Source organism: Labeo rohita, unplaced genomic scaffold, assembly GCF_022985175.1.
Source record: "Labeo rohita strain BAU-BD-2019 unplaced genomic scaffold, IGBB_LRoh.1.0 scaffold_64, whole genome shotgun sequence".
NCBI classification, from domain to species: Eukaryota; Metazoa; Chordata; class Actinopteri; order Cypriniformes; family Cyprinidae; genus Labeo; species Labeo rohita.
In genome coordinates this window covers 773,166-799,210 of record NW_026129568.1, presented here as the reverse complement: position 1 = coordinate 799,210, position 26,045 = coordinate 773,166, and the positions used below count along the sequence as shown (strand labels likewise).

Here is a 26,045-nt window from a genome sequence, read left to right as displayed (position 1 = left end):
CTTCTTGTGTTTCTGGTTTTTGGACTGTTTTTTTTGGTCTCTCCCATTGTCTCCCCCTGTTGTTCTGTTGACTTTGGTTTCTCCCTTATTTTTGTCGACACCTGTGATTGTCATTAGTCTCTCCCTTTATAAGTCGTTTGTCCCTCAGTCTCTTTGTGTCGTCTTAACATTATGTTCAGTTGTGAGTTCCTTGTATTGCTACTTAAGGTTATTAAATACATTGTTTGAGTTGTTTCTGGTTCCTCGAGTTTCACTCTGGCTCCTCATCTCCAAGCAACCATAACAGTAGTTTTATTAAAGGAGAAGTTCACTTCCAGAACAAATATTTACAGATAATGTACTCATGTTATCCAAGATATTCATGTCTTTCTCATAAAGAAACTATGTTTGAGAAAAAAAAAATGAAAGAAAATATATTCTGTAACCCTGGGGTCTCCAACCTTTTTTACTCCACCGACTGGTTGCAGTTTTAAAATATACTCATGGACCGGGGAAATGGGGCAGTGCTAATTTTTAGACAGTTTCCCCAGAAAGTTCTCGCGACCCGGTAGAAATTCTTCCACGGCCTGGTAGTGGGTCGCGACCCGGTGGTTGGGGTCCTCTGCTATAACCTATTGGGTACTCTGTGTACTCAAAGAGACTGTCTGGCCCTGCTGTGGATTAGTTTGCTGAGTGGTTTACAGTGGCACAGAAGTCATTGCAGGTCATGTGTCACTTACTGCCAAAGCACAGGTATGGTATGCACCAAAAAAACCACGGTTACTATAGTCACGGTTTACTACAGTTTTACTATAGTATTGCTACAGTATAACTGTAGTAAAACCATGGTATCAGAACCATATTTTTTTTTTAAACCAATACATTTTTAACACCAGAAAACCACAGTTACTACAGTCATGGTTAACTACATTTTTACTATAGTAAAACCATGGTTAATTTTCTTAAGGGGTGGTGTTTAGATCACGAAACTCATCTTGTTCAAGCTTCAGTTTTATGTCAGGGTTCGGACACTCATGCTCCATGTTCTGTTTTGTTTTGTTTTGTGACCGTGCAGTTTCAGGTTCGCTCAGCTGTGCGCTCTTCTGTCTACTGTGGTGTTGTGTTTTGTGTAGCATGTGGTTCCTGTTCAGCCATGTGCTTTCTTCTTGTCTTGTGTTATTGCATGCAGCTTGTGTTTTTCGTTGGCTGCGTGCTTTCATGTTGTCATGTTTTGTGTGAACATGCATCTTATGACTATTCTCATTAGCTGCATGTTCATGTCTTGTTTTGTTCATGCACATGGCTTGTGATCATTTCCTGGCTTCAATTTTTGTAATGACAACTTTTAAAATGACAGTTAAAACTAGGGATGTCCAGATCCGATCACGAGAAATCCGGAAATCGGGCCCGATCACGTGGTTTACGACTCGATCAGAATCGGATGTTAGCTCTCCATCAGGACTCGAATATATATGTATATATTTTTTTAACACACCTATAGTTATGCGGTGGCACAGAGTGGAAAACGCGAGGCGCGCCGATTTCTCCTCCTTTCCAAAGCACTCTGTAGCTTGCGCTCCCGTGGCGTCTGCCGTTGCTAAGCAACCATGACTCGCACTCTCAATTAAGAGGCAGAAGTTTCATCAAAGGACAAACGGATTTCCAGCACTAAAAATAGTTTGCTGTAGCTCTGCTACTAAATTTATTAAAAAATGTACAGCTATGATCAGCTGTTTCTCCATCTTGGCTGAGCTTTCAATGTTGTTACGTGAAAGGATGGAGCTAATTGGTTGAATCTTGTCACATGACCCGCAGTGCGCTTGCAGCATTCTGAAAAGTTGAGATGTTTTCAACTCGATGCAGTGCAGACGTGCCTGAAAAAACAGAGTGCGTCGCACAGCCTGCCGCACGTCTACATTTCAAATAACGAACTTGAGCGTGCAAAAGACGCGATATGTGAACTTGATTGTTCAAGCCACCTCACAGAAGTGCTCTGTTTGTTAACAGATTTGTTGAATGTTAAAATAAGCTGAATTAAATAAAAAATAATGAACATCCTGGATCTGTTTCTTCCCTCTTCTTTATTCTTTCTTTATGTATTGTTGAAGTATCGGATCGGGTTTCGGTATCAGCAGATACTCAAAATCGAATGACTCTGACTCGGACTCGAGGGCAAAAAAACCTGATCGGGACATCCCTAGTTAAAACCTGTTGTTACTTGTAGCCAGCTACTCCAAAAGAGTTTGTTTACAATAACAAAACTATGCAGAATAAATCTCAATAAACTAGTTGATGTTTACTTACTTCTTTTCAGGATGAGTTCTGTCACCATTACAATGGAGGTCACTAAAACAATGCTAACTGATCCAAACAGGTACACTGATGTTTTACAGGTATAATCTGTAACATAAATAGAAGCATTTCAGTTGAACACAAACAAGTATGTTTACATCAGTAGTATGAAACTATTAAAGCACTAAATGCTAATACTAATGATGTATGCCTGTTTCAGAAAACACACAAAATCAGATCCTATTTTAACATCCATATTAAATACACCCTATGGTGAAAATCAAGTTTTTAATGTGTTTATATGTCTGTTTGGTGTTTTTAATATGCTTTAAAACAAGCTATGTGGAAATCAGTCAACACCATGGCTGTGTTTATTTATTTATTTATTTATTTTTATTTTTCTTGAAACTGCAGTTTACCAAAGACAGGACCTGTCCAAATACCCACACCTCTGGTCTTGGTAACTTAATAGTATTGTAGATGCAATATAAAATACATGCACATGGCTGTCCCCGGTCTTAAAGGAGAAGTCCACTTCCGGAACAAAAATTTACAGATAATCTACTCAGCCCCTTGTCATCCAAGATGTTCATGTTTGTCTTTCTTCAGTCATAAAGCAATTATGTTTTTTGAGGAAAATATTTCAGGAATTATCTCCATACAATGGACTGCTATGGTGCCCTAAATTTGAACTTCCAAAATGCAGTTTAAATCCGGCTTCAAACGATCCCAAATGCGGTTGTAAACAATCCCAGCCAAGGAAGAAGAGTCTTATCTAGTGAAATGATTGGTTATTTTCATTTAAAAAAATACAATTTAAATATTTTTTAATTTCAAACACTCATCTTGTCTTACTTTGCCTGAACTCTGTGTATTCTGGCTTAAGACAGTTAGGGTATGTCGAAAAGCTCAAATTGAATTTTCTCCCTCAACTTCAAAAATCATTTAAAAATCATCCTACAAAGTGAGTAAGCAAAGTCAATATGCAAAGAAGATCAAACACCCTTAACAAAAAAAGTAAAACGGTGATACAGGATGATTTTGAAGTTAAGGAAGAACATCAGATGGGAGTTTTTCAACACATCCTATGTGTGTACCCAGAAAAAAAAAAAGTTCAGACAGAGTAAGACAAGATGAGCGATTGAGATTAAAAAGTATTTTGTATTTTTTTTATGAAAATAACTGATTGTTTTGCTAGACTCTTCTTCCTTGGCTGGGATCGTTTACAACTGCATTTGGGATCATTTAAAGTCACATATAAACTGCATTTTGGAAGTTCACTGTATGGAGAAAAATGCTGAAATGTTTTCCCTCAAAAATATTTTTCCTTTACAACTGTAGAAAGAAAGACATGAACATCTTGGATGACAAGGGGGTGAGTACATTATCTGTAAATATTTGTTCTGGAAGTGGACTTCTCCTTTAAAATTGTCAAAGTTTTGTACCCCTAATGCATGATAAACACATTTATTAGTTACAGAAGGGTGCTTGCATACACGCCCTATGTAGCTGCTTCGACTGCGCATTTTGCCAAGCCTGCAAGCATGCAGCAGACAGTCAAAGCATCATTATGTCACAAAAGTATACACTTAATGAATCAGGTCACTACATGATTATGCCTCTTTTTTTCTGTTATTGTGTCTCTTTCCTTCAGTGATTCTGCTTGTTACTAGCAGGTATTCATCTAATTCATCCTATGCTCCAGGTTTGTTCTAGCATGTGATGCATGCATGTTTGATTAAACTGCTCAACTCAAAATACAGTGTGTTAAAGATGAAGCAACAGAGTTGGTACAAAATGCATACACTGCATATACGGAGCAGTGGTACTGAGAAACAAGAATATGAAAGGACACGCCCTGAGAATTAAGCCCTTTATCACTGATAGCATTTATTTATTTAGCATCTTATCGCACTGCAATGGATTATTAGCACTTGAATTAATGATATGATCATATACTATAGCGCAGCCAAAAGGTGCCAGAAATAAAACGGATACTGTGTTAACTGTGTTAAATATTTGTAATGGCAATAAAGTGAAAAATTAATTCTGATAAGCATCAAAAATAAAATAAGCAAAAGTAAATTATTTGAATTCTGTACCCAAATAATTAAATATGGATGAGAAGAATGTCATCACCCATAATAAATGGACAAATCCACCCATGCACAGCCATTCCACATAATCTGTGCAAAAAGAGATTAAGTGGTAAGTAATGAAATTTACACATGAATAAAATATAAAGATATGCAATATTAGAAGCACAATCAATATTTTGCAAGTATACTTAAAAGCTCAAATATATTTTGTCAATGTGATTATAACAATACCTTTTTCATTTTTTAGGGTTGAATAATAATAATAGACTACAGTCAAACTGGTCACAAACATGAAAAGTAACCATAATGTCCTCCAGGTGAGGGGGTTACCTAAACAGATAAAAGTGCAAGAAACATTTCATTCTTATATATTAATAATATAAAAGGGTTTCAAAATTTTGTTTGGATTGAATTTGGATGAATTTTGTTGATGTTGATGTTCAAGTAAAAAGCTGGTTGTCAATTAGAGCAGACATCTCTTATGTCTATGTCAGCAAATGACATACAGTGTTCATTTATTGAATTTTGCTAAAAATCCAGTCCACTTTTTACTTTTACTGCAGATTAATGATAACTCACAATACATATTTAATAGACTAATAAACAAGCAAAGAAAGAATTGGGTAACACTTTACAATAACGTTCCGTTGTAAGTCATTTATAAGCAATTACTTAATGATGAAATAATCATTTACAGAACATTTATAAAAGATTACTAAGTGATATGCTAACAATTTGTGTATGTTTTGTTAATTCATTTACAAGTAATTTACAAGTAATTAGTTACTTGTAAATTAACTAACCAACTAAATAATTAACTAACCATTTACAAAACATGATTATGCATTTATAAACGATTAATAAGTGATATGTTAATATTTTTAGCTATGCTTCATAGGTTAAGTTATAAATCTTTTACAAGTGATTAGATAATGATGAACTAATAATTTACAAAACATCACTGTATGTTCACAAATTATTAAGTAATATGCTAACAATTTACAAATCTGTCATAAGTTATCTTTAAAAAAAATAGCATATATTGAAATAATCAAACAGATCCTTAGTTAATGGTTAATAGGTTACTAGTTAATATATCATTAATCAATTATAAATAATTGAAATGTTTACCCTCCACTGAAGATCACAACATGAATAAATCATTTACAAATCTTTCTGCATCCCCTAATCTAAAGTGTAAACTACTCATTAGTTGTAAATGTTTTACAAACCTGCCAGCTACAGGTTGTGTGGGTATACACACTGGTGGGGAAAATCTAAGAATGATGAGTTAAACATTTACAACTTATGAATAACATACTTACACTTATAATTTGTCTCACATAGATGACTCCAACTAAATGCTGTCACAACTATTAAGGGTCCACCAAACAGTAACACTAATTATTAGAGTAAAATTAAATGTTAGACATCAAATTCTCTGTTTAATTTGTTACATTTACTAATATGTTATGGCTTCATAAAAAGTAACTTACATTTTCCTGTTGCTCCGTAAGTGTAAAACAAAAACATGAACTGAAATGAAGGTATAGCGTAATAGAATGTATTAACTGTAGTTATAATTTTAAGACATGACTGGTTACTTTCAGACATCCATTTTCCTCTGATGAGAGCCAATCCTATAAAACAAAGTGAACGAAAAAAAAATGTTTTATTCATAAATATTATTGCAATTCTTAAGAAAAACAAAACTAAATTAAAAATAAAACAAAAACACCAGAAAATATAAAATGTAATAATGCAGCCTTGGTTCCCTGAGATTACAGGAATGAGTATTGCATTTATCCTTGGCACTTTGAGGGACTGACTTTGAAATATTAAAGCCTGACTGAATCACATTTGTGCACCTACGTGAATAAATGGCATTTGTGCCTGCCAAAATGGGCAGGGCTTTATGCCTACTTAAGCCACAGCTGAATGCCATTTTGCCATAGAAAAGACTTAAGCACGATGAGAAATAACTGCATTCAGGCACAGTAATCTGCAATGAGGGTCCAAGATAGGCTGACAAAGGCCCAGCTAGGAAGAACTGCTTTAGGGCAAAACACAAAGTTGCTCTCATAGCTAGGTGTTGGGCAACAACACCAAAACAATTGGGTAAAGTTGTGACAACTTAAAGAGGCCATTAAAATGCTTAAGCTGAGAGAACCTGTCCCTGAAGTGCGGGTACATCCAAACTGTAAAACCTTAAGAATGTAGAAGACCAGCTGACCAGCTGATGGTACAATGGGCCTTCACTACTGCAGAGCACTAAAGGTCCATGGAGGCATAAGCCAATTCTATAGCATATAATATTTAATGAGATTATTAGACCCAAACTCAAGGCAGGATTCTTTCACCAAGAGTGCCTGCAGATCTCCTACTCGCCTAACAGACACCAACACCAGAAGGGTGGTGGTCTTGAGTGAAAGCGCTCTTTGTGCAAAGAAAAACCTCATTAGGGTCATTTCTCAGCATTCTTATGCAATCTTGCTTCCTTGTGCTCTCATACTACATCATCATCAACTGTCGAAGTTCAATTCCAATGCTCAAGAACAAAAGTACAGAGGACACATGAAAGTACCCAGATGTGTTATTGATATTGAGGTTGCATCAAAGGCAGAGTTGAACCTGTAAAAATCCCAGAAGTACAGAAGCCTTGGAGCTTTGAACATCTCATTCTCACTTAAGATGTTTCTGCTGCATTTGTCATTTTGTTTGGCATAATTTTTAACAATTGAGCAATTTAGAACAAATGACACAAAATATTGTATGAAATTATATTGTAATCACCATGACACAAAATAGAGAATTCACACAGAATTTCGTACCTTTAACAAAGATGCATAAACACATGAGACTTAATAACCCAAAGATCATTGCTATGGTGATTCTGTCCTCTTCCGTGTAATTCAAACTTGTTTGCCAAATACGTATGAAGAGAGCTATGAAAGTGAAATCATCAACATGTTAAAATCAAAGCCTTAACTGCATCTTAAAGGGATAATTCACTTTGACTTGTGGTTTGGCCAAATGAAATGTTAAGCCTGGCTCACACTACAGGATTTTTAACCTGATTTTGCCCTGATTTTCCCCTCTTGAGAATCGGAGCAAAAATCTTGTCGAGCACCTTGATTGGTCCTGATTTTCAGCACAGATTATCTGGTAATGTGAGATGTTTACAGATCGAATCTTGCATCTCCCGATCTGCTCGCACACAAAACGGGGCCACCCCGATTAAACATGTTTGATGTTTAGGAACCCTCATCCATCCCTCCTGACAGTGAGGGGTCATTTTGACCCAAAGGGCAAAATCATAATTCATTTTTGTTTTGGTCCAGAAAGCTGGTTTTGATCCATTTTTAATCTATTTTTTGTTTTTAAATTATTATTTTTTGGTGATTTTTATATTATGTATCTTAAATTTAGATTTTTTTTTTAATGAAAAGGGGCAAATTCCTGACGGAGGAAACTGTTTTAGTGCATGTTTAATATTTCAGGGAAGATAATCTGCAAAGATTCTCCTTATGTGTGAGCTGCAACTAGATTTCATAATCGGTTAAGATTTTAAAAAATCTGTAGTGTGAGCCTGGCTTAAGAGATGGGTGTGGAATGTGGATGTATGAAATTCCAAAGCTGACAAAATTAGTAATCACAAAAAATTAACAAATACATAAGGGTCAATAATACTGTAAGGTACCTTTTGGTGTAGGTGTACATACATAACTTATTTGCCATGATAACAAAAATAAATAAAATTACATAAAAATGAATATGAAAGGGTGTTATATTAGGCTAAGTTTGTATGTTCAAAACCAAAGCATTACCTGGCTCTTTAGATATATTTTCTAGTTTGGTGTAGGAGGATGAGTGTTATTTTGCTTTGTCCTATGCACTGCTCATTAAATTTGAATGAAAGTAGAATATAGTCAAATCATTAAAAAAAAAAAATGTTCTCCTATTAATATTTTGTTAAATGAGAGATTACTCAATTTGAGTGTACTGACCATTTGGTAATAAAAATAATATTTTTATTCAACAAAAAAGAAGAGTTTGTCCATGTCGTATATCCTGTCGTATTTCCTTAAAATGAGAGTTTCTTTCTGGCTTTGTATAGTTTTCTATGTAAGTACTGGTACTTCTGACTGGCCTGAGGCTGAAATTTAGCGAGTTTGAAGTAAAAGTAATTGATGAATGTGTAATATGTGTCAGGAGCATTTACTCAGTATCATTATCTCATTTTTGACTGAGATGGCTTTAGTTTTGCATCTGAACTCTTTATTTATTTATTTATTTATTTGTTTGTTTTTCTTTTAAGTTAAATAAATGTTTCATTGTCATATTTTGTCATGGTTTGTGTGTTCTACTTTATGGGTCCACAATCTCAGCATATTATTTTACTAAAAACTAAAAACTGAATCCAAATATCACAGTTTTCTCCAAATAAGAAAAAAAAACACTTGGTTTACATAAAATATTTTTTGTATTTATATACATAAAAATTATATACATATAATTTGAAAGCAAATGAATATCCCTGTTTAGGAAAGGGACATTATACAGTCCCTTTCAGAAAATATTATTTGCATTTCAATATTGCCAGGGAATACAAGGAAGCAAGATTGCCAAATCATATTTAATAGTAATATATATATGTCCAAGACAGGGTGGGCATTTTTGAGTATTGTGAGGGTTGAAAGGCACTCTATGGTGATATTGACCCATAAATTCATTTCATTGGAGGCCAGCTGGTAGGTGCTGTGCTAAGATAAACCTCATTCCAATTCCAATTTTGGATGAACTATCCCTTTAAGAATAAAATAATGGAGGTAGAATGATTATTTGAGGCTGCAATAATTAACAAACACTGCATACCTGTGTAAAAGATGATAGCAAAAGCAGCATATTCAAGATCAACACTTGTATCTTTCACCCATTTTCTAATGCCTGTGAATATGAAAGGCAATGATAAAATCTTAAGCATAAGTAAAAAAAACTAAACAATGTTTAAATCAGTGGATTTCAAACTAAACATATTTTATATGTACATCAGTGACCGCTAAAGGGGACCTATTGTGCAAAATTCACTTGTATATGGTTCACATTGTGTGTAAACAACCAGCTTTTAATGGTAAAAATATGCCCACTCCTTTTTTTAATCCCCATTAATCAGAAACAGTAGATTTGTTTACATGGATCTTGATAATCTGATAGGACTAGAACCGCAATCAGAATAAAAAAGTCACATGTAAACATTGAATTGGCCACATCCAACTGAAATTATCAGATTGTAAGGGGTGGACTATTCCTTTTTGTAATCAGAGCGAGAGGACATGCAAACACTTGATCAGACTGAAAACCGAAACTGGAAAGTAATGATGTGTGATGTGCAGAATGAGCTGTCTAGGTGAATAATGTCACCTAGACAGCTCAATAAGGTGAATAATGTGTCATAAATGAGTTTCGGTCATTCTAAAATTCTGCTTTTACTCAGCATCTGTGAAGTGGAACAGCACAACGTCCCGCCAATCGTTGTTTACGACTCTCATTATCAGACGACTGGCTTTGAGTGTTACTGCTTTTTTACTGCTTTCTAAAGTAAGCAGAACAGCACAACAGTTCATGTGTTGGTCATCATCTAATTAGGACCTGAAGCTGATAAATATCAAGTGTGCTTTTTAAAACACCAGGTAACTGTATTTATGCATTGTGCGCATGTCAAAAGATGAAATCCGATCAGAAGCTTGTTACATACACCCCCGCTTTCACAGACAAGGCTTAAGCCTAGTCCCAGACTAAGATGTAAATCTGAGCTGAAAGGAACTTGCACTAAAATAAACTTAAAATTTGAAAACCCCTGGTTTAGATGCTTACTAAGAATCTGTTAAAATATACCTGGAAGATCATCAAGATATGGAGCAGCACGCAACAATGTAAGAGGCCTTAGAATGTAAAGAGCACTACAAATGAAGGCCTCATTCTGAAATCCTGGGAAAAGACAACAACAACTGAAATAAAGTGCAAGAACAACAAACAAAGAATAGATAAAGACAAAAGATAAAGATTAACACTGGAGCAGGCTGTAACATTACCTTCAGTAAAAGCCCAAAGAACAAAACTTGAACACATAATAATGCTTGGACAAATGATGAGTGAAACATGAAGATTCAAAACTGTGCCTAGAAAAAATAGAATAAAATTGCACATTAAAAAGAAAGGTCAGTAGTACTGTTGTCTAAACAAAATTCAGAGTTCATAACTTATAATACAAAGCTTTCGGTAACACTTTAGTATAGGGACTAAGTCTTACTATTAACTAGCTTAACTATTAATTAGCATGCCTATTATTAACATATTGGCTGTTTATTAGTACTTATAAAGCACATATTCAGCACAGTCATATTCTACATGCCTAATCCTACCCAATACCGAAATTTAACAACTACCTTACTATTAATAAGCAGTAAATTATGAGTGTATTGAGGCAAGATTTGTGGTTAGTGGTTTGTTAATAGAGATAATTGTACCTTAAAATAAAGTGTGACCAAACCTTCAAGATTTTGAATCCTATCAATTCATAATTTTGCATTTTTTAATTGTTTTTTTTTTTAATGATTTTTATTGACAACGCTATAGACTGGACAATTTGTGGTGGAGAGAGGGGAACAGGATAAGCAAAGAGCTCTCCTTTGAGTTTAAGAATTTGTGGAAATTCTTAAACTACAGTTTTTCCCAAAATAACCACTATATAAAGTCAAGATCATTTTTATTGATTGATTGATTGATTTTGATTTATTTATTTATTGCTATGGACTATGTTGACAAAAGTGATGTAGAAGAACTCACCATGAAGCTTACTTAGGTAATGTACCTGAGAGAAATGTTTCAGGAATTTCACTAATTATATGTAAGGAAAATCTAGTTATATTTTCAAAATGACACTATTTTGTTTCAATCCTAGTCTGTGGGGTAAAATGCCACCATGTAGTCACAATGTTCTGAACATCACATCCTTTGTTCTTGTTCAAGTGTCATCTATCTAGGTGATGTTTGTTTTTAATGTGTTTTTCTATAGATAGCCTACTTATTCTACACTATGTTTACAATTTCTGGTATGTTTTTCGTTAGGTAGCTAAATAAGTAAATAAATAAAATTTCTAAAGCTATTATTATATTATATTATATTATATTATATTATATTATTATATTATATTATATTATATCATATTATATTATAACCTGTTATAAACTGAATTCAAAAATGTTTACATTCTCTGCTAATATGATTTTATATTCTCATTCCACTTACAGTTTGATTACCTACATTAGGCCTACACTATCCACCTACACAATACGTCATCAAGTTTCAGGACATTTTATCTGTCATTCTGACATCTGTACGCTGTAGTTCATGTGTGTATTTATGTAAACGCTACATTTTAAACGGGCACGCGCTTTGAACGTTCGAGTTGCATTTAAACTGGAGCGGAGAGAGAGTTACCATGGAAACGGGGAAGCAGCTTAACTGACAAGCGGCGAGTCTCCGTCTGTCACACTGTTTTACGGTAAGTAAATCATAAGACAAAAATAATACATACAACGGTTCCTAACACTGTCTTACATGTAATAGACACGTTTCTGTTGAATATTTACTTTACAGAAATGATTTAGTGTCTTCGGAGAAAGTCCGTTAGCATCTCAACCATTAGGCTAACTGTAGAGTTTAGCTCTTATTTCATAAACTTTTCGCTTTTAATCACATATTATGTGTAGATGACAGTTTTTTTTATATAGTTTTGTAAATATTGCTGGCAGTTTGTCAGTGGATGAACGGAAGTAAACTATTTAACCTTAATGTATGGGCTGTACTGTTAATTGGTGACGTCACTTACATGGAGGTGAAAATTAACTCAAATCTTTTTAAACACGTTTTGATCAAGCTAAAAAATATTGATATAAATTGTACTGTGATTTCAGGAGCGTCAGTAAGTTATGTATTATGTAAGAAGGATTTGACTTCAAAACAAACTGTAATGTGATACTGTATGAGGATTATTTTCTGCATTTCACCTATTTCACATATTCCAGTTTGTTTATTTCTAATCATGCTGACCTTGTATATTACATAGTGTTGGCTCTGTGACAAATTGTTTATGTTTCTAACATTAGATTCTTCATGTTGATGGCAGTACTGCAGTAGAGTTGGAGCAGACCTCTTGATGAAGAGCATCTCCAATGTGCTATGAACCATCTGACTAGAAAGTAAAACCTCAAACATACATTACCATTTATTACATTTTTAATATATATATATTTTTTGTATATATCAATTAAATATCCTTTTTAATCTTGTATGTCCTACAAGGACATCTTGTTTAACTCATTGAGGACACTTGGTATACAGCAACCTACAGAGGGGCCCAACATAACGAGAAAACAAGACACAGATAATAATAATAACAACAACAACAACAACAAAAAGTACTGAGCACTGTGAATGTAAGAGAGAGACTCATTTTATATTTATAACAATCATTGTTGATGTTAAAATTGTATTTCAGGGCAGTTTGTGAAGACAGATAAAGAAGAGATGCTGTGTCAACCTGGACAGAAGTCAGTTTCAGATCCACCTTCCACACCAGACTTCTAATATGGATTGCTGTCTACTAGCATATTATTTGTTCTCCTCAGAATTTACTGCATGCAGACATTACTCAGGAACATGAACACGAATACTGCAAGAATAGGGAATGTGTCATATTTCAGATATGAAGGTTAATTGCTCTTAAGCATTAAAAAAAATATTTTTACTGTTTTTTTTTCCCAAAGCACCTATAAGCCAATTCACACTGGATCTCACGAGTCAGAGTTGAAAACCCCTGGTTTAGATGATTCACTTCCTTACAACCGCGTTTCTTTTTGGGGTTGTACTGAATTCTGTGACCCACCAATTTTTGTGAACCTCAGCACTGCAGTGAGCTCATCTGACCTACTACTAAACCTGACCCTCTAGTCCTACCATTTTTTTTGCTGTATTGATTACCATTTGTATAACCATAGTTAAAACTATGTTTTTGTAGCAAAACCATTTTTAATTTGTGGTTACCATAAAATTGCTATGTGTATATATATATATTAAATGTTTATAAACTACCCTCAGCACTAGAGTCATATAATTTGGTGGGTCACAGAATTCAGCAACTGAATGAATCAGCACTAAAAGAATGGTTTTCTAACGAAGTCATTAAGACGGTCTCTTGCTGCCACCTAGTGGCATAACAATGTAACTTACAGTTAAAACACTGATTAATCGCTACCTACATACATTTTTCAAAATCTCAGGTATTCCAGTATTATAAAATATTATTAATTGAACAACAATAGCCATTATAAACTGTATGTATTATTATTTGAACAAGTTCTAAATTGGATGCCATATACCTGTAATTTGTGCTAATAAATCTCTAACAATATAATCATTAGTTTTAGTGCAAACGAGTAATAAGATTGCAGTGTGATTATTATTATAACTGCAATAAAATAATTTGTAACTAGCTGAAACTGAATACATTTTACAAATGAACTGTTGCTTTTTTCTGTTAAAACATGCATTGAAATTTCTTGGACTTTGTACTCATATTCAAATTTGCCAGTCATTGCATAATTTTCATATGTTGTACTTTATTTGAAACCATTATGCTTTATTGGTATATATTCATGCATTTGTCTTGTTTATTGGGTTATTTATTTATTTTTGTGAACTACCCCACATCACTTTACTTTTTATATTTTGTGAATAAATGAGTGATAATTTTTGTGTAGTATAAATTATTAGGCCTACATATGTTAACATAGGCTTATAAAACCGAGGAGGTCAGCAATGAGACAAGGTGAGGTGAAATGTAAATAAGTGCATTTAATAGGATCAATAGTCAGATTTAACACTGTAAAGAAAACATTTTGATGGCAGCATGTGAAGTACCAGTTTGGACGTGGTAGGTACGTTATAAATACGTTTTTTCACAATGTTGCAAAAACGTTTTTACGTCTCCTTCCAACATTACAAAAACGTTTTTGCAACGTTGTGAAAAAACGTATTTATAACGTTTAAAAAACCAGACATTTGTCGTATTAAATACGTCAGAAAAAAACGTTATTACAACCTTTTTACAACGTGAAAAAACGTTTTTACAACGTTGTTGTGTTTGCTGGGCAGTCATTTGTGATCCTCAACATTTGCTGTATTAAGACTTGCAGGCGAAGGAAAAAGGATGGGAGGAAGTTGCAGTATCTCTTGGTGAAGATGGTTCTATTTATTTTATTAATACAATTAATATTAAAATACATATTTTTATGGAATACCTGTTTTATAAAAGCAAGCCCTGTGATGTTGTGGTTTAACTCTTAAAGTAAACCACAGCTTCACAGGACATATTGCTTTATTTACTAAATAGAACAAACTGAAAAGAGTCATTCATTTAATTACTCTAAATTCATATTGAATGTTATGTTATACAGCATTTGTATTAGCTTAGAATCTTTTTTTTTTTTTTCAAGTGCAATTTAAATGAGTAAATAGCCCTTGAACTGAAATAAAGTCAAGGGCTGTTAATGAATATAATGAATATATAGTTTATCTCACATTTTTGTTTCTAAAATCTTTTTTTTTTATTTATATATCTCTCTTAGGATGCAAAAATAGGAAACAAAGACAGAGGACTTATATTTTTAAATTCAAAATATTCTTGCTCACTCGAGTGTAATTTGAAAATGTAATGTTTGCGCAGGTCTGCTGTCACATTCTGAGCTTGAAAATGATTGAATGCCATTGTGTGGAAAAGACTGATCAAGACACATGAGGCTTTTTCACCAAACCCTAAAGTATGTGCTCAGAAAACTTTAAATACACAGCACAAGTCAAATGGGATCATGACATTTGTTTATGTTTTTGTTTGTTTGGGAATGCGCCTCCCGATCTAAACAAATACGCCAATGTTCGCGCAAATCATTTGTGATCCAGGTTCACTTACAGCAGAAGTGGATATAAGGTTTTTTCTTTATGAATCTTTGTAATCGCCCTTCCTAATAACATGCTAGTTAGCAGGTTTCGTGGCTAAATCCAGCTAAAGTAAACAGCTCATCACTCCACAGAGAGAAGGGAGGGGTGGGGCGGGGCGATCAGAGCTCACTAACATCGAAAACTAGATTGACCAGAACAGGGTGAAAATGCAGCAGCTAGAGTTTTTACTAGAACGAGGAAGTATGACCATTAGCCAGATTCTGCCAACACTACACTAGCTCCCTATTAAACATCATACAGATTTTAAAGTCTTGCTAATTACTTATAAAGCCATAAATGTATAAATTTATAAATCCAGTTGGTATCCAGATCAGATGGTCACTGCAATCACCCGGATCCAGTCCATATCCAGTTCAGATGGTGGATCAGCACCTAGAGATGACCTTTACAGCCCTGATTGTCAGAGTAGGCCATATCAACTAGAGCAGTGGTTCTCAAATCCAGTCCTTGGGGCCAATCACGGTGCACATTTTGTATGTTTCTGAATCCTAATGAGCTGATGATCTGAATCAGGTGCATTAAATGAGGGACATAAAATGTGCATGTGCAGAGCAGTGGGCCCCAAGGACTGGAGTTGAGAACCACTGAACTAGAGGAGCCCTAGAGACAGTTCCCTTTCGAAGACCTCAGCCATCTGCAGAGACCACAGGAACCAGATGAGTCCTTTGCACAATCAAGTTTGAGTTAAAGTCAATCAACTAAGCCTGGTTTCTCCCAAGGTTTATTCTCCATTTCTGTCACCTATGGAGTTTTGGTTCCTTGCCACTTTTCCTTGCCTAGTTGGGTACACTTGATTTTTGGCAATATTGTCAATATGATTGCACATATACTGTTTGAACTGAGCTAAGCTGGATGATGATGATCAATGATGAACTGACTTTAGCTTAAAAATTGAGTATTTTCTATCACAGGGTTTCTGCAGGTTTATGAGGGTAAATTTAAGACTTTTTAAGGACCTTTTTAAGACCAACTAAAGAATTTGTGAACTAAATTGAAGGAAAAGTAGAGTTCCAAGTAGAGTTCGAGTTTTACTTTCACTTTAAAATTAGCAGCAATTCAGAATTTAGCAATTGTTTTTTTTTTTTAGTTTGAGTTTTCCCTCTTTCTCTCGCCTTCGGTAAAAGCGCCATGCACATTTTAATTTCATTTTCAAATTAGCGTAAATTCTGCATCATGTAGTTGTTTGGTTTTAGCTTGTTTCAGTTTTCCCTCTTTTCTTCACTTTCCTTCGGGTTTAAGTAGCTTGTAAAAGCGTTGTGTGCATTTTAATTTCACTTTTAAATTAGCAGCATTAAGGAATGTTTTATAACAAAACTAATAATAATCACCATGTTATATGCCTAATATAGGCAAGGCAAGGCACGGAAAGTTTATTTATATAGCACATTTCAAACACAATGGTAATTCAAAGTGCTTTACACAAAAGGAAGTAAAATATAAAAATAATAATCGCAACAATAAAACAAGAAATTTTAAAACTTTTAAAATGATTTAAACATTGATTTAAAATACATAAAAACAATTAAAAATAGGAAATAATTATACATAGTGCAGTCAGTTCGGACATATCACAGTGCTCATGCAGTAAATGCACAGCTAAACAGATGTGTTTGAGTCTAGATTTAAATGTAGCTAATGTTTTAGCACATTTTATCTCTTCTAGAAGCAGATTCCAACTGCAGGCAGCATAATAGCTAAAAGCAGATTCCCCTTGTTTGGTGTGAACCGTTGGTATTTCAATTTGACTCGATCCTAATGATCTCAGTGGTCCGTTAGGTTTATATTCAGTGAGCATATCTGCAATGTATTTAGGTCCTAGGCCATTGAGTGATTTATAAACGGGTAAAAGTACTTTAAAATCAATTCTAAATAAAACTGGAAGCCAGTGTAAGGATCTAAGGCTTGGTGTGATATGCTTAGGTTTTTGAGGAAAGCATTTCAGGATTTTTCTCCATAGAATGGACTTCATTGGTGCCCCGATTTTGAACTTCCAAAATGTAGTTTAAATGCAGCTTCAAAGGGCTCTAAATGATCCCAGCCGAGGAAGAAGGGTCTTATCTAGTGAAACAATCTGTCTTTTGCCATCTTTTATTCGAAAAATACAAATGTGTATACTTTTTAAGCACAAAAAAAGCTCATGTAGCACAGGCTCTGGGATGTGCATCCACAATGCTACGAATTAGTAATGGGTCGTTCTTGAACAATTCTTTCATTTTGAACAAATCTTTAATGTGACTCAGAAAGAACGAGTCGTCTCGGGGAGTGATATTATGTTCTGTACTGGAATTAGTTCACCTTTTTCGAGTCCTCGGGTTTTTCAAGTCGTTCGTTTATCTTATGGAGCTGTCACGTGATGAATAAACGACTCAAACATGAAAATTGTTCAGATAAGAGGTGAGGTGAGCTAATCATAGACTAAAGACCCAGGCAAATAATTAATCTTTTCTGTTTCTTATAGCATTATAGTTTTTATAGTGTGATCAACATTTGTGTAAGCAGTAGATGTGTTAGGGAAGTAACACGTAACATTTCAATTATATTTTTTTTATTATAATGAACGAAATGACTGGAAAAAAGAATTGTTCACTTTGCTGAATGAGACTCAAAGCTCCAAGTCGGAAAAATGATCCGAATTTCCCATCACTACTACGAATCACGTGTAAGTTCATCGTCTGTGTACTGAGTATGGCGAAAAACTCTCAGTATGGTGAAAAACTCATCTTATTTTCTCCTACAACTTGAGAGGAGGACATTGTTTACAAACTTACTTGCACTTTCCTAGACCTTAGACATAAGACCCTTCTTCCTCGGCTAGGATCATTTAGAGCCCTTTGAAGCTGCATTTAAACCAACTTTTTTGGAAGTTAAAAATCGGGGCACCAATAAAGTCCATTATATGGAGAAAAATCCTGAAATGCTTTCCTCAAAAACTATAATTTCTTCACGACTAAAGACAGAAAGACATGAGGGGGTGAGTAAATTATTTGTGAATTGTTTTTCTGGAAGTGGACTTCTCCTTTAGCTAAAGAATGTTTTGGCACATCCAACTGTTAATTTCATCAATGCATTGGCAGAGGGAGTCAATGGGGCTGTAGTCATTTGACAATAAGTCTTGGTAAATTTGGGTATCATCAGTATAGCTGTGATAGGCAATTTGGTTCTTTCTCATTATTTGACTTAGTGGGAGCATATACAGGCTAAACAAGAGCGGTGCAACAATTGAGCCTTGAGGGACTCCGCATGTCATGGACGTCCACTTAGACTGATGCTCTCCTATACTCACATGATAACCTCTCCCTTCTAAGTACCTGAACCATTTGAGAGCCATCTTAGAAAGCCCGACCCAGTTTTCCAGTCTCTCTAGAAGAATGTTATGATCGAGAGTGTCAAACGCAGCACTAAGATCTAGTAGTACCAGCACTGATATTTTGCCAGAATCAGAATTTAAGCGAATATCATTTATTATCTTAACAAGCGCTGTCTCTGTACTGTGATGTGGTCGGAAACCAGATTGAAAATTGTCCAGGTATCCATTTAAGTTTAAGTAGTTGTTCAACTGATTGAAAACTTCTAAGAGATCTGTTTCTAAACAGTTGAACACACTTTTGAAAAAAGATGTGGGAGGTGTGTCAAGGTTGCAGGTTGAGGATTTAAGGTGCTGTACTATTTCTTCCGAAGTTTTGCTATCAGTTGCTTCAAAAACAGACATAGTGACTTCTTTTTGAAATTGCAGTTGAATCTGTGTGACCTCTGCATAACTTGAGGATGTGCTAATCACCTTTCTGATATTATTGATCTTTTTGGAACAGAAGGCAAACTCATTGCATTTGCTGTCGGAGAGCATTTCACTGGGAATCTGACTTGGGGGGTTTGTTAGTCTCTCAACGGTAGCAAAAAGAGTGCGAGTGTTGTTTAGGTTACTGTTTATAGGGTTTGAGAAGAACTTCTGTCTTGCTGTGGCTAGTTCCACATTGAAAGCATGAAGGCTGTCTTTATAGATGCTATAGTGAATTTCAAGTTTCGTCTTCCGCCACATCCGCTCAGCTTGTCTGCATTGTCTTTTCATACTCTGTACTGCTGTTGATTTTCTTCAACATGATTTTTGTCTGCCAGTCGTCTTACTGACTTTCACTGGTGCAATGTCATCAATGACATTATTAACTTTTGAGTTAAAGGACTCCAGGAGTCGGATCTAGATTCAGTGGTAGCAGAGATCAATATATCAAAGAAAATACAGAAGTGATCAGATAGTGACTTTTAAATGATTTTTATTACTATAAAAAATTTAAATGACAAGTTCTTCTTTGAGTGACTGACAGATGAAGCAGCACATACCACCATCTACCGCATAGTTTAATGAGCGACCTAAACCATGTAGCACAGAAATTCTGCTTTCGCTTCACTTAAAAATGAAACACATGAGGAAACAATCCCTCATTAATGCCATGATCATATGAATTTAAGACTTGCTGCTCTGAATTAAGTCCTTTTCAAGGCCTTAATTCACAGAAAAAATACAAACTATTGTCCTGTTTTATACTGTAAAGCTGCGATGACAATCTGTATTTTATAGTGCACTATACAAATAAAGGTGCCTTGCCTTGATGTATTTTAGCTTGTCTTTTTAATGTCAAGTTGAAACTGTCTGTTCTCTGATTTTTCTGTAAATGTATAAAGAAAATTGAGTGGGAGCATTTTACCCTAACCTGTGGGGCAAAATACCCCTTTGGTACAAATTTAATTTTTGTTAAAAATCTAATAACATGAAAAAGAAGTTTTTCAGACTTGGTTTATCATTTATGCCATGTTCACTAAAATCTGAAATAACTATTCTATTTACATTTTTTATTTACAACTTATTGCAAACATACCTTTATTTTGTGATGTGCAGTAGATCAGACCACACAGAAGAAGTGCAGATCCAGATGCAGCGACACAAAGAATCAACACCATTATGTGCAAAACAGAAAAACCTGTGAGACATGGACACAACCAGTGTGAGAACTGGACTTTTACAACTATGTAATCATACTACAGGCCAACAAAAAATAGTTACAATTTAAGACAACCACATATTCCTAAACAAACATCTGTTTGACACCTTATTATTAATTTCCCATTGAAATATGTAATCTGAAGATAAAGTCATATGATAAAAATGAGAGAAACATTTTTTCAATACATGAAACATGAAATATATAATTATGACAATATATTTTCTGTTTTTGTTTTATGCAGCTCATGGTATTTTTTAGAAGTGTAAAGGATGTTTATGACAAATGATAAGGTAGCATTATTAAACATATTATTATTTATTATTATTAAACAAAGAGTGCATGTCTGCCTTTTACATACACACAAAAATCACTTTAGATCTCAATCAGAAGTTATTACAAGAACTCAGTGTTGATGTTGCAGGGCAGGGCCACGGTGGGGGATTTTAAAATAAAATCCTAATAGTATTAAACAGCCCAAACTCTTTTAGATAAACATACAAATGAATGAAGACATGAGTTATATGCAAACCAATATATATTTGTGCTTGCTGCTCAAGGAGTAGGCTTAATCTAGAAGGTAATTAATGGTGTTAAAAAATGGAGAGAGAGAGAGAGAGCGTCATGGTCAGAATTATATTGGCTGCAGAAGAAAATCTGATCAGAAGAAAGTTGTGAAAATAAATCTGCATTGTTTATCCTCATGATTTTTCAAATAAAATATTAATTAAAAAAAAAATCCCAATCCAGCTTTTCATCAAAAACCCATAATAAAAAAGATTATGTTTTTTTCTCTAACACACATTGTCCTCCATGCCACAACTCTGGACTGCCTCTGAGTGAATTGAGACGCTTCAAACAGAATGAGTGAGCGGTGCATACGCTGCCCTATTTATACCCGGATCTCCCGGGCGTGGCCAGCTATGCAAATTCTGCACACCCAATTTCATTGGCCTTTTTTCAAACTATCAGAGGTGTTTGGGCTCCCAAGAACGACCCCTAGTGTCGCACACTTGACACAACTCGGAGTGTACGACAGATAGGGAACTTAAAACTTCTATGTATTGTAACGCTTATCCTCTTCCGCCATGAGGTGGCGACAACTGCTCGTTCAGAAAAAAAGTTTGTCACTGAATCATTCATTCAGGAGATTTCAATAGTCAAACAAGTCTTACCCTGCATCTCAATGTGCATACTATCCACCATATATAAATAGTATTGAAAATTACTGCTATTACATAGAATTTAGGATGGATAGTATGCACATCGGGATGCAGGCTTAATGAATTGAGACACTGACTTTGTTTTGATTTTGTTTAAATGAATATATGTTTTTAAAAGACTTAAGCAATGAACAGTTTGTCAGAACCACTAGTAAATTATGTTATTTTGTTTAGTTTTCTAATCTTTTTTCTTCAGAATCATGAGAGAATCATGTCTCCAGTTTACATCGACTTAGCTCAGCTTCTTCAGCCATCCCTCATTCTGAACTCGTCAACTATTTCTCCATCATCCACGACATGGCAGTCCACTTCGGTGGGACTAGCTTTTACAATTATCATGTTCTGTTTGCTACCCAAGCAGCAGGGCACCTTCTTCAGTTTAACAAAAGAACATACTGGGGCTCTCTCATCTCCGAACTCTACTGCAGAGTTTACGTAGCGCAGTGATCAATTTCGTGCAAACTTTGTAGAGCCCCGTCTTCCAGCGTCAGCTTGCTCCATTATCACCCCCTTCAAACTTAACCAACTACCACTCGCAAGACATCTGTATTCAGCTGCTCATCTGCAGCAGCACCCTCTCTTCCCATCATCTAAAAGCCAGCAGGCCCCTCAGGAAACAGATAAATAGGCATCAAATATTGTACCAGGGAGGAAGGATGGTGTGCAATAATTTCAACCATTTAAGCTGCAGCCTTTCCAACTCCAGGCTTCTACATTCCTAATCCTTCTGCAGTGAAGCCCATGCAAGAAACTCCTGCCCCCAGAAATTCTATAACACCAGCAGAATGACTAACAAAGCATATCAGCACCTCAATTAAGGTAAAGGCCCTAGCCACTACGCTAAAAATTCATTCCACAAAAGGTTTCCACCCAGGCATAGACATAATTCCTGATACCTCCTATACATTGCATAGTCTCCAGTCCCCCACGCAGAACCCAACATAGTCAATATGCTATTAGTGGAAGAAGTTAAAGAAGGATTCATGATCGGCCCCTTTAATAAACCACCATTACCTGTCACACACATCAGCCTCATAGGAATCACCACCCGCAAATACTCTAATAATTGATTTTTCTTTTCCCCAGGCACTAACACTCCAAGCATTATCAACATCATCCCAGCTCCAGATTAGATTTTTTTTCAGAAGCGCTATGCTGGATTCTACTTAATAATTACAGACTCGCTTATGTCATCCACCTCCTCGACAACTTTCTAGTAGTTACACCTCCATCAGCACCACCACGATCAGGGCTCTCCACCCTTACTAAAGTCTTAACTGATCATGGTGTCAACTATCAGAGGAGAAAATCTCTGGGCCTAGCACCTCCTTCGAGTTTTTATGCATCACCCTTGACTTAATTTCCTTCCAAGAATCTCTGCCTGTCAAAAAAATCTATTGCATCACACTGCTTCTCTAACTTCCTACTGGCAGACAGTGGCACAAAGTGACAACTACTAGCCCTTTTAGCCCACTTCAATTACTCCATCTGAATAATCCCTCAAAGAAAATTGTTCTTGTCAAATCTCCTGTCAAAAGCCATTTTGGTAGTCACCAAGAGGTGAGGACGATACCCATCTCATCTCTCCAGAGCCACATTAGACGATGCATGCAAAATGGAAAAGTGCCAACAATTTCTATCATCCTGAAACGTCATCTCATTTTTCTACATTGAATATCTAACCAACCCCGACGACATACAACTGTATGATGCTACACCCTCCATTAGAGCTGTAATCGGGCCTTAAAAGTTAGGCCCGACAGGCCCGAGCCCGACAAGTATATTTTGAATGACAGTTTTTTAAAAGCCCGAACCCGTTTACAGCCCGACATTATTCAAATGTGCGGAAACACACAGCTCTTTTGCCTTTTGTCAAGAAGAAGTAATTTATACATGTTTTAACATAATTTATTAATGACTAAAGTAGGCTGTAGGCCACTTGGAAGTTGGAACAAAGAAATAAAATAAGTCCTCTGTAACATCGTAACATCTTAGCACTCAAAATAGGCGTACACTCAGCCTATAAATAGGCCAACGCGCCAATAAAAATGACTCTTTCTTAAATGAAATTAAATTAAGATAAGTTCTAAATTAAGATGGGGTTTTGGCAATAATAAAATTAAGATAAAGGCTCCGCGGGATTTGCTTAGCCACCTCTCTCCAAAATCCGGCCTCAACATGACGGTGAATAGCATCTGAAATGTAACAAGAGAATAATGCCAACATTAGCCTATATACTCTGTCTACATTATGCATTTAAGGCTCAATTATTATTTAGTTATAATTAAAAAACCTTTACTCACCAAGATTAGGCTACATATTTTTGTGGAGGAAAATTATTGAATCCACTGTAGTTTCAGCGCGGTCCTGCGCTCACTAATGGTGCGTCCAGCAGCACCGAACACCCTTTCACTGCTGCTGCGACTGGCCGGGATGCATTGTACTGATCTGGCTAATTTTGCCAAAACGTAATCACCAGAGGCAAGCCTCCGTTTCACCTCCTCAGCAACCATTTTCGCATCTTTCTCACGCTAATCGGAAGGCATCACATGACCACTCATTTACCGTGCAAGCCGGAGCGCAAGTCCGAGCCCATGTAAAATTATATAAATTAAGCCCGAGCCCGACCGAACCCGTCGGGTTTTATCGGGTTCGGGCAAAGATCTTCAGCTCTACCCTCCATAGGCTTTGGTGGCTACTACAGAGGATGCTGGGTCTAAATAGCCCACAGAGTTTACCTCTCTCTCCCATTATCATAGCTTCCATCCTTTTGGGGTAAGAGTGGTCCAGGAAATCAATACTCATTCACTCAGACAACACAGCCGTAGTAGAAATCATTAACAAAGGCAGATCACGTTTAACAGTATTCATGCCATTCACTCACAAACTTACACTCATTTCTACAAAATACCTGTTCCTTCTCAGAACAGCTCACATACCAGAACACCAAAGCCGTAACTCCAGTTCAACCATTTAACAACCATCTTCAGTTAACCCCGCTGAAGTCTTTCCAATGCTTTCCAAGAAGTGATTCTCAACAGTCTCGCACTGAGCACTCTCAGCATACTTAACCAGAAGGAACTGCTTCGAAGTTTATCACACCCACTATCAGCTTTCTTTTCCATCAACAGATGTTCCATCCATCTGCAACTTCATCACTCATGCTCATTCCCTCCTAAAATTATGCACCTGATCCATCCAAACACAGGAAACGTTGTCAGGAATCAATTTCTATAACATCTGGCGACAAATGTCAGTCCATCTCCCATTCTCATATTTCCATGCTCATCAAAGATCTGTGAAAATAAGAACCTTCTCCTATCAGCAAACGTCTTCCACTTACTACCGACTTACTCAGTGCCTTATCTTATCGCTACAATCTTATTGCTACAGTCAGGTTATCCAAATTCTGTCATCGACCAAACCTTAGAGTCTATCTTCCTGCTCTCATTTTCGGCTTTCTCTGAACTTGCTACAACTTCCACCTTCGATCCATCCATCCATCCCTGCATTTCTGACATCACCATACACTCACCAGATGCCCTCATATATACACTTAGGAGAAGTAAAATGGATAAATTAGGAGAATTGTTCCCTATACACATCTTCCATCTAAATTCCTTTCTCAGCTCATCTGAACTTATTTTAAAGTATATTCGCTCCAGAAACACTGCCCAATCATCTCTCCAAGATCTGCCTTTCGTGACAGAAACTGGAAAATTGGCCACTAGGTTCTGGTTCAGCAAACATTTCAACCAAATTCTCAGCATCTCCGGTAGATCTCCAGAACACTATTCGATACATTGGGACCTGGTGATCGCTGTGGGTGGTAACTGAAGTGACTGAGGTGACAGAGACTCCCTGGCAGAGGTGACATTATGACACCAAAAACTATGTGACTTTATTAACTCATTTACATTTTAAATATTGTTAGGCAAGTGAACACACAACATAGTGTTCACTGTACAAATATGGATTTAGCCCTTATTAAAGTTATTCAGTTTACAAGTGCAAAAAAAAGTGATGTTTTCAAACATAAAATGTTGAATATTCATTTTGGAAATTATTAAGAATGAAAAGGCACTTTAAATGTGAAATTAAAACCACCAGTAGGTGGCATACAGGGGCATTTTACCCCGATTTTGAAATTTGGAGGTATTCTAAATGCATTTTAATAGACTATCCAGTGCTTGAAGTGGGCCGGTATGCACCGATACACTGTACTGGCACTTCTGTATTTTAGCCTTTTGCATACTGACACTTTTTTGTGCGTACTGGCACTTCTGACATGTTGCCAGTACTCAAAGTCAAAGTGTGGGGTGATTAGAAATGGCACTAATTAAATCACACTACCAGGAGGAGTCATCTCATGTCAACA

At 35.7% G+C, this 26,045-nt stretch overlaps 1 protein-coding gene across 1 annotated transcript in view; it reads right to left on the bottom strand.

The window, feature by feature from the left end:
• Nucleotides 1–26,045, bottom strand: part of LOC127161406 (junctional adhesion molecule-like) — a 44,302-nt gene that overhangs the window by 6,019 nt on the left and 12,238 nt on the right. The window contains exons 4-5 of the mRNA XM_051104174.1: nucleotides 20,322–20,423; nucleotides 2,284–2,379 (exon numbers count right to left, since the gene is read on the bottom strand). Coding sequence (XP_050960131.1) covers nucleotides 2,284–2,379; nucleotides 20,322–20,423 — 198 coding nt within the window. The remainder of the gene's footprint in view (nucleotides 1–2,283; nucleotides 2,380–20,321; nucleotides 20,424–26,045) is intronic.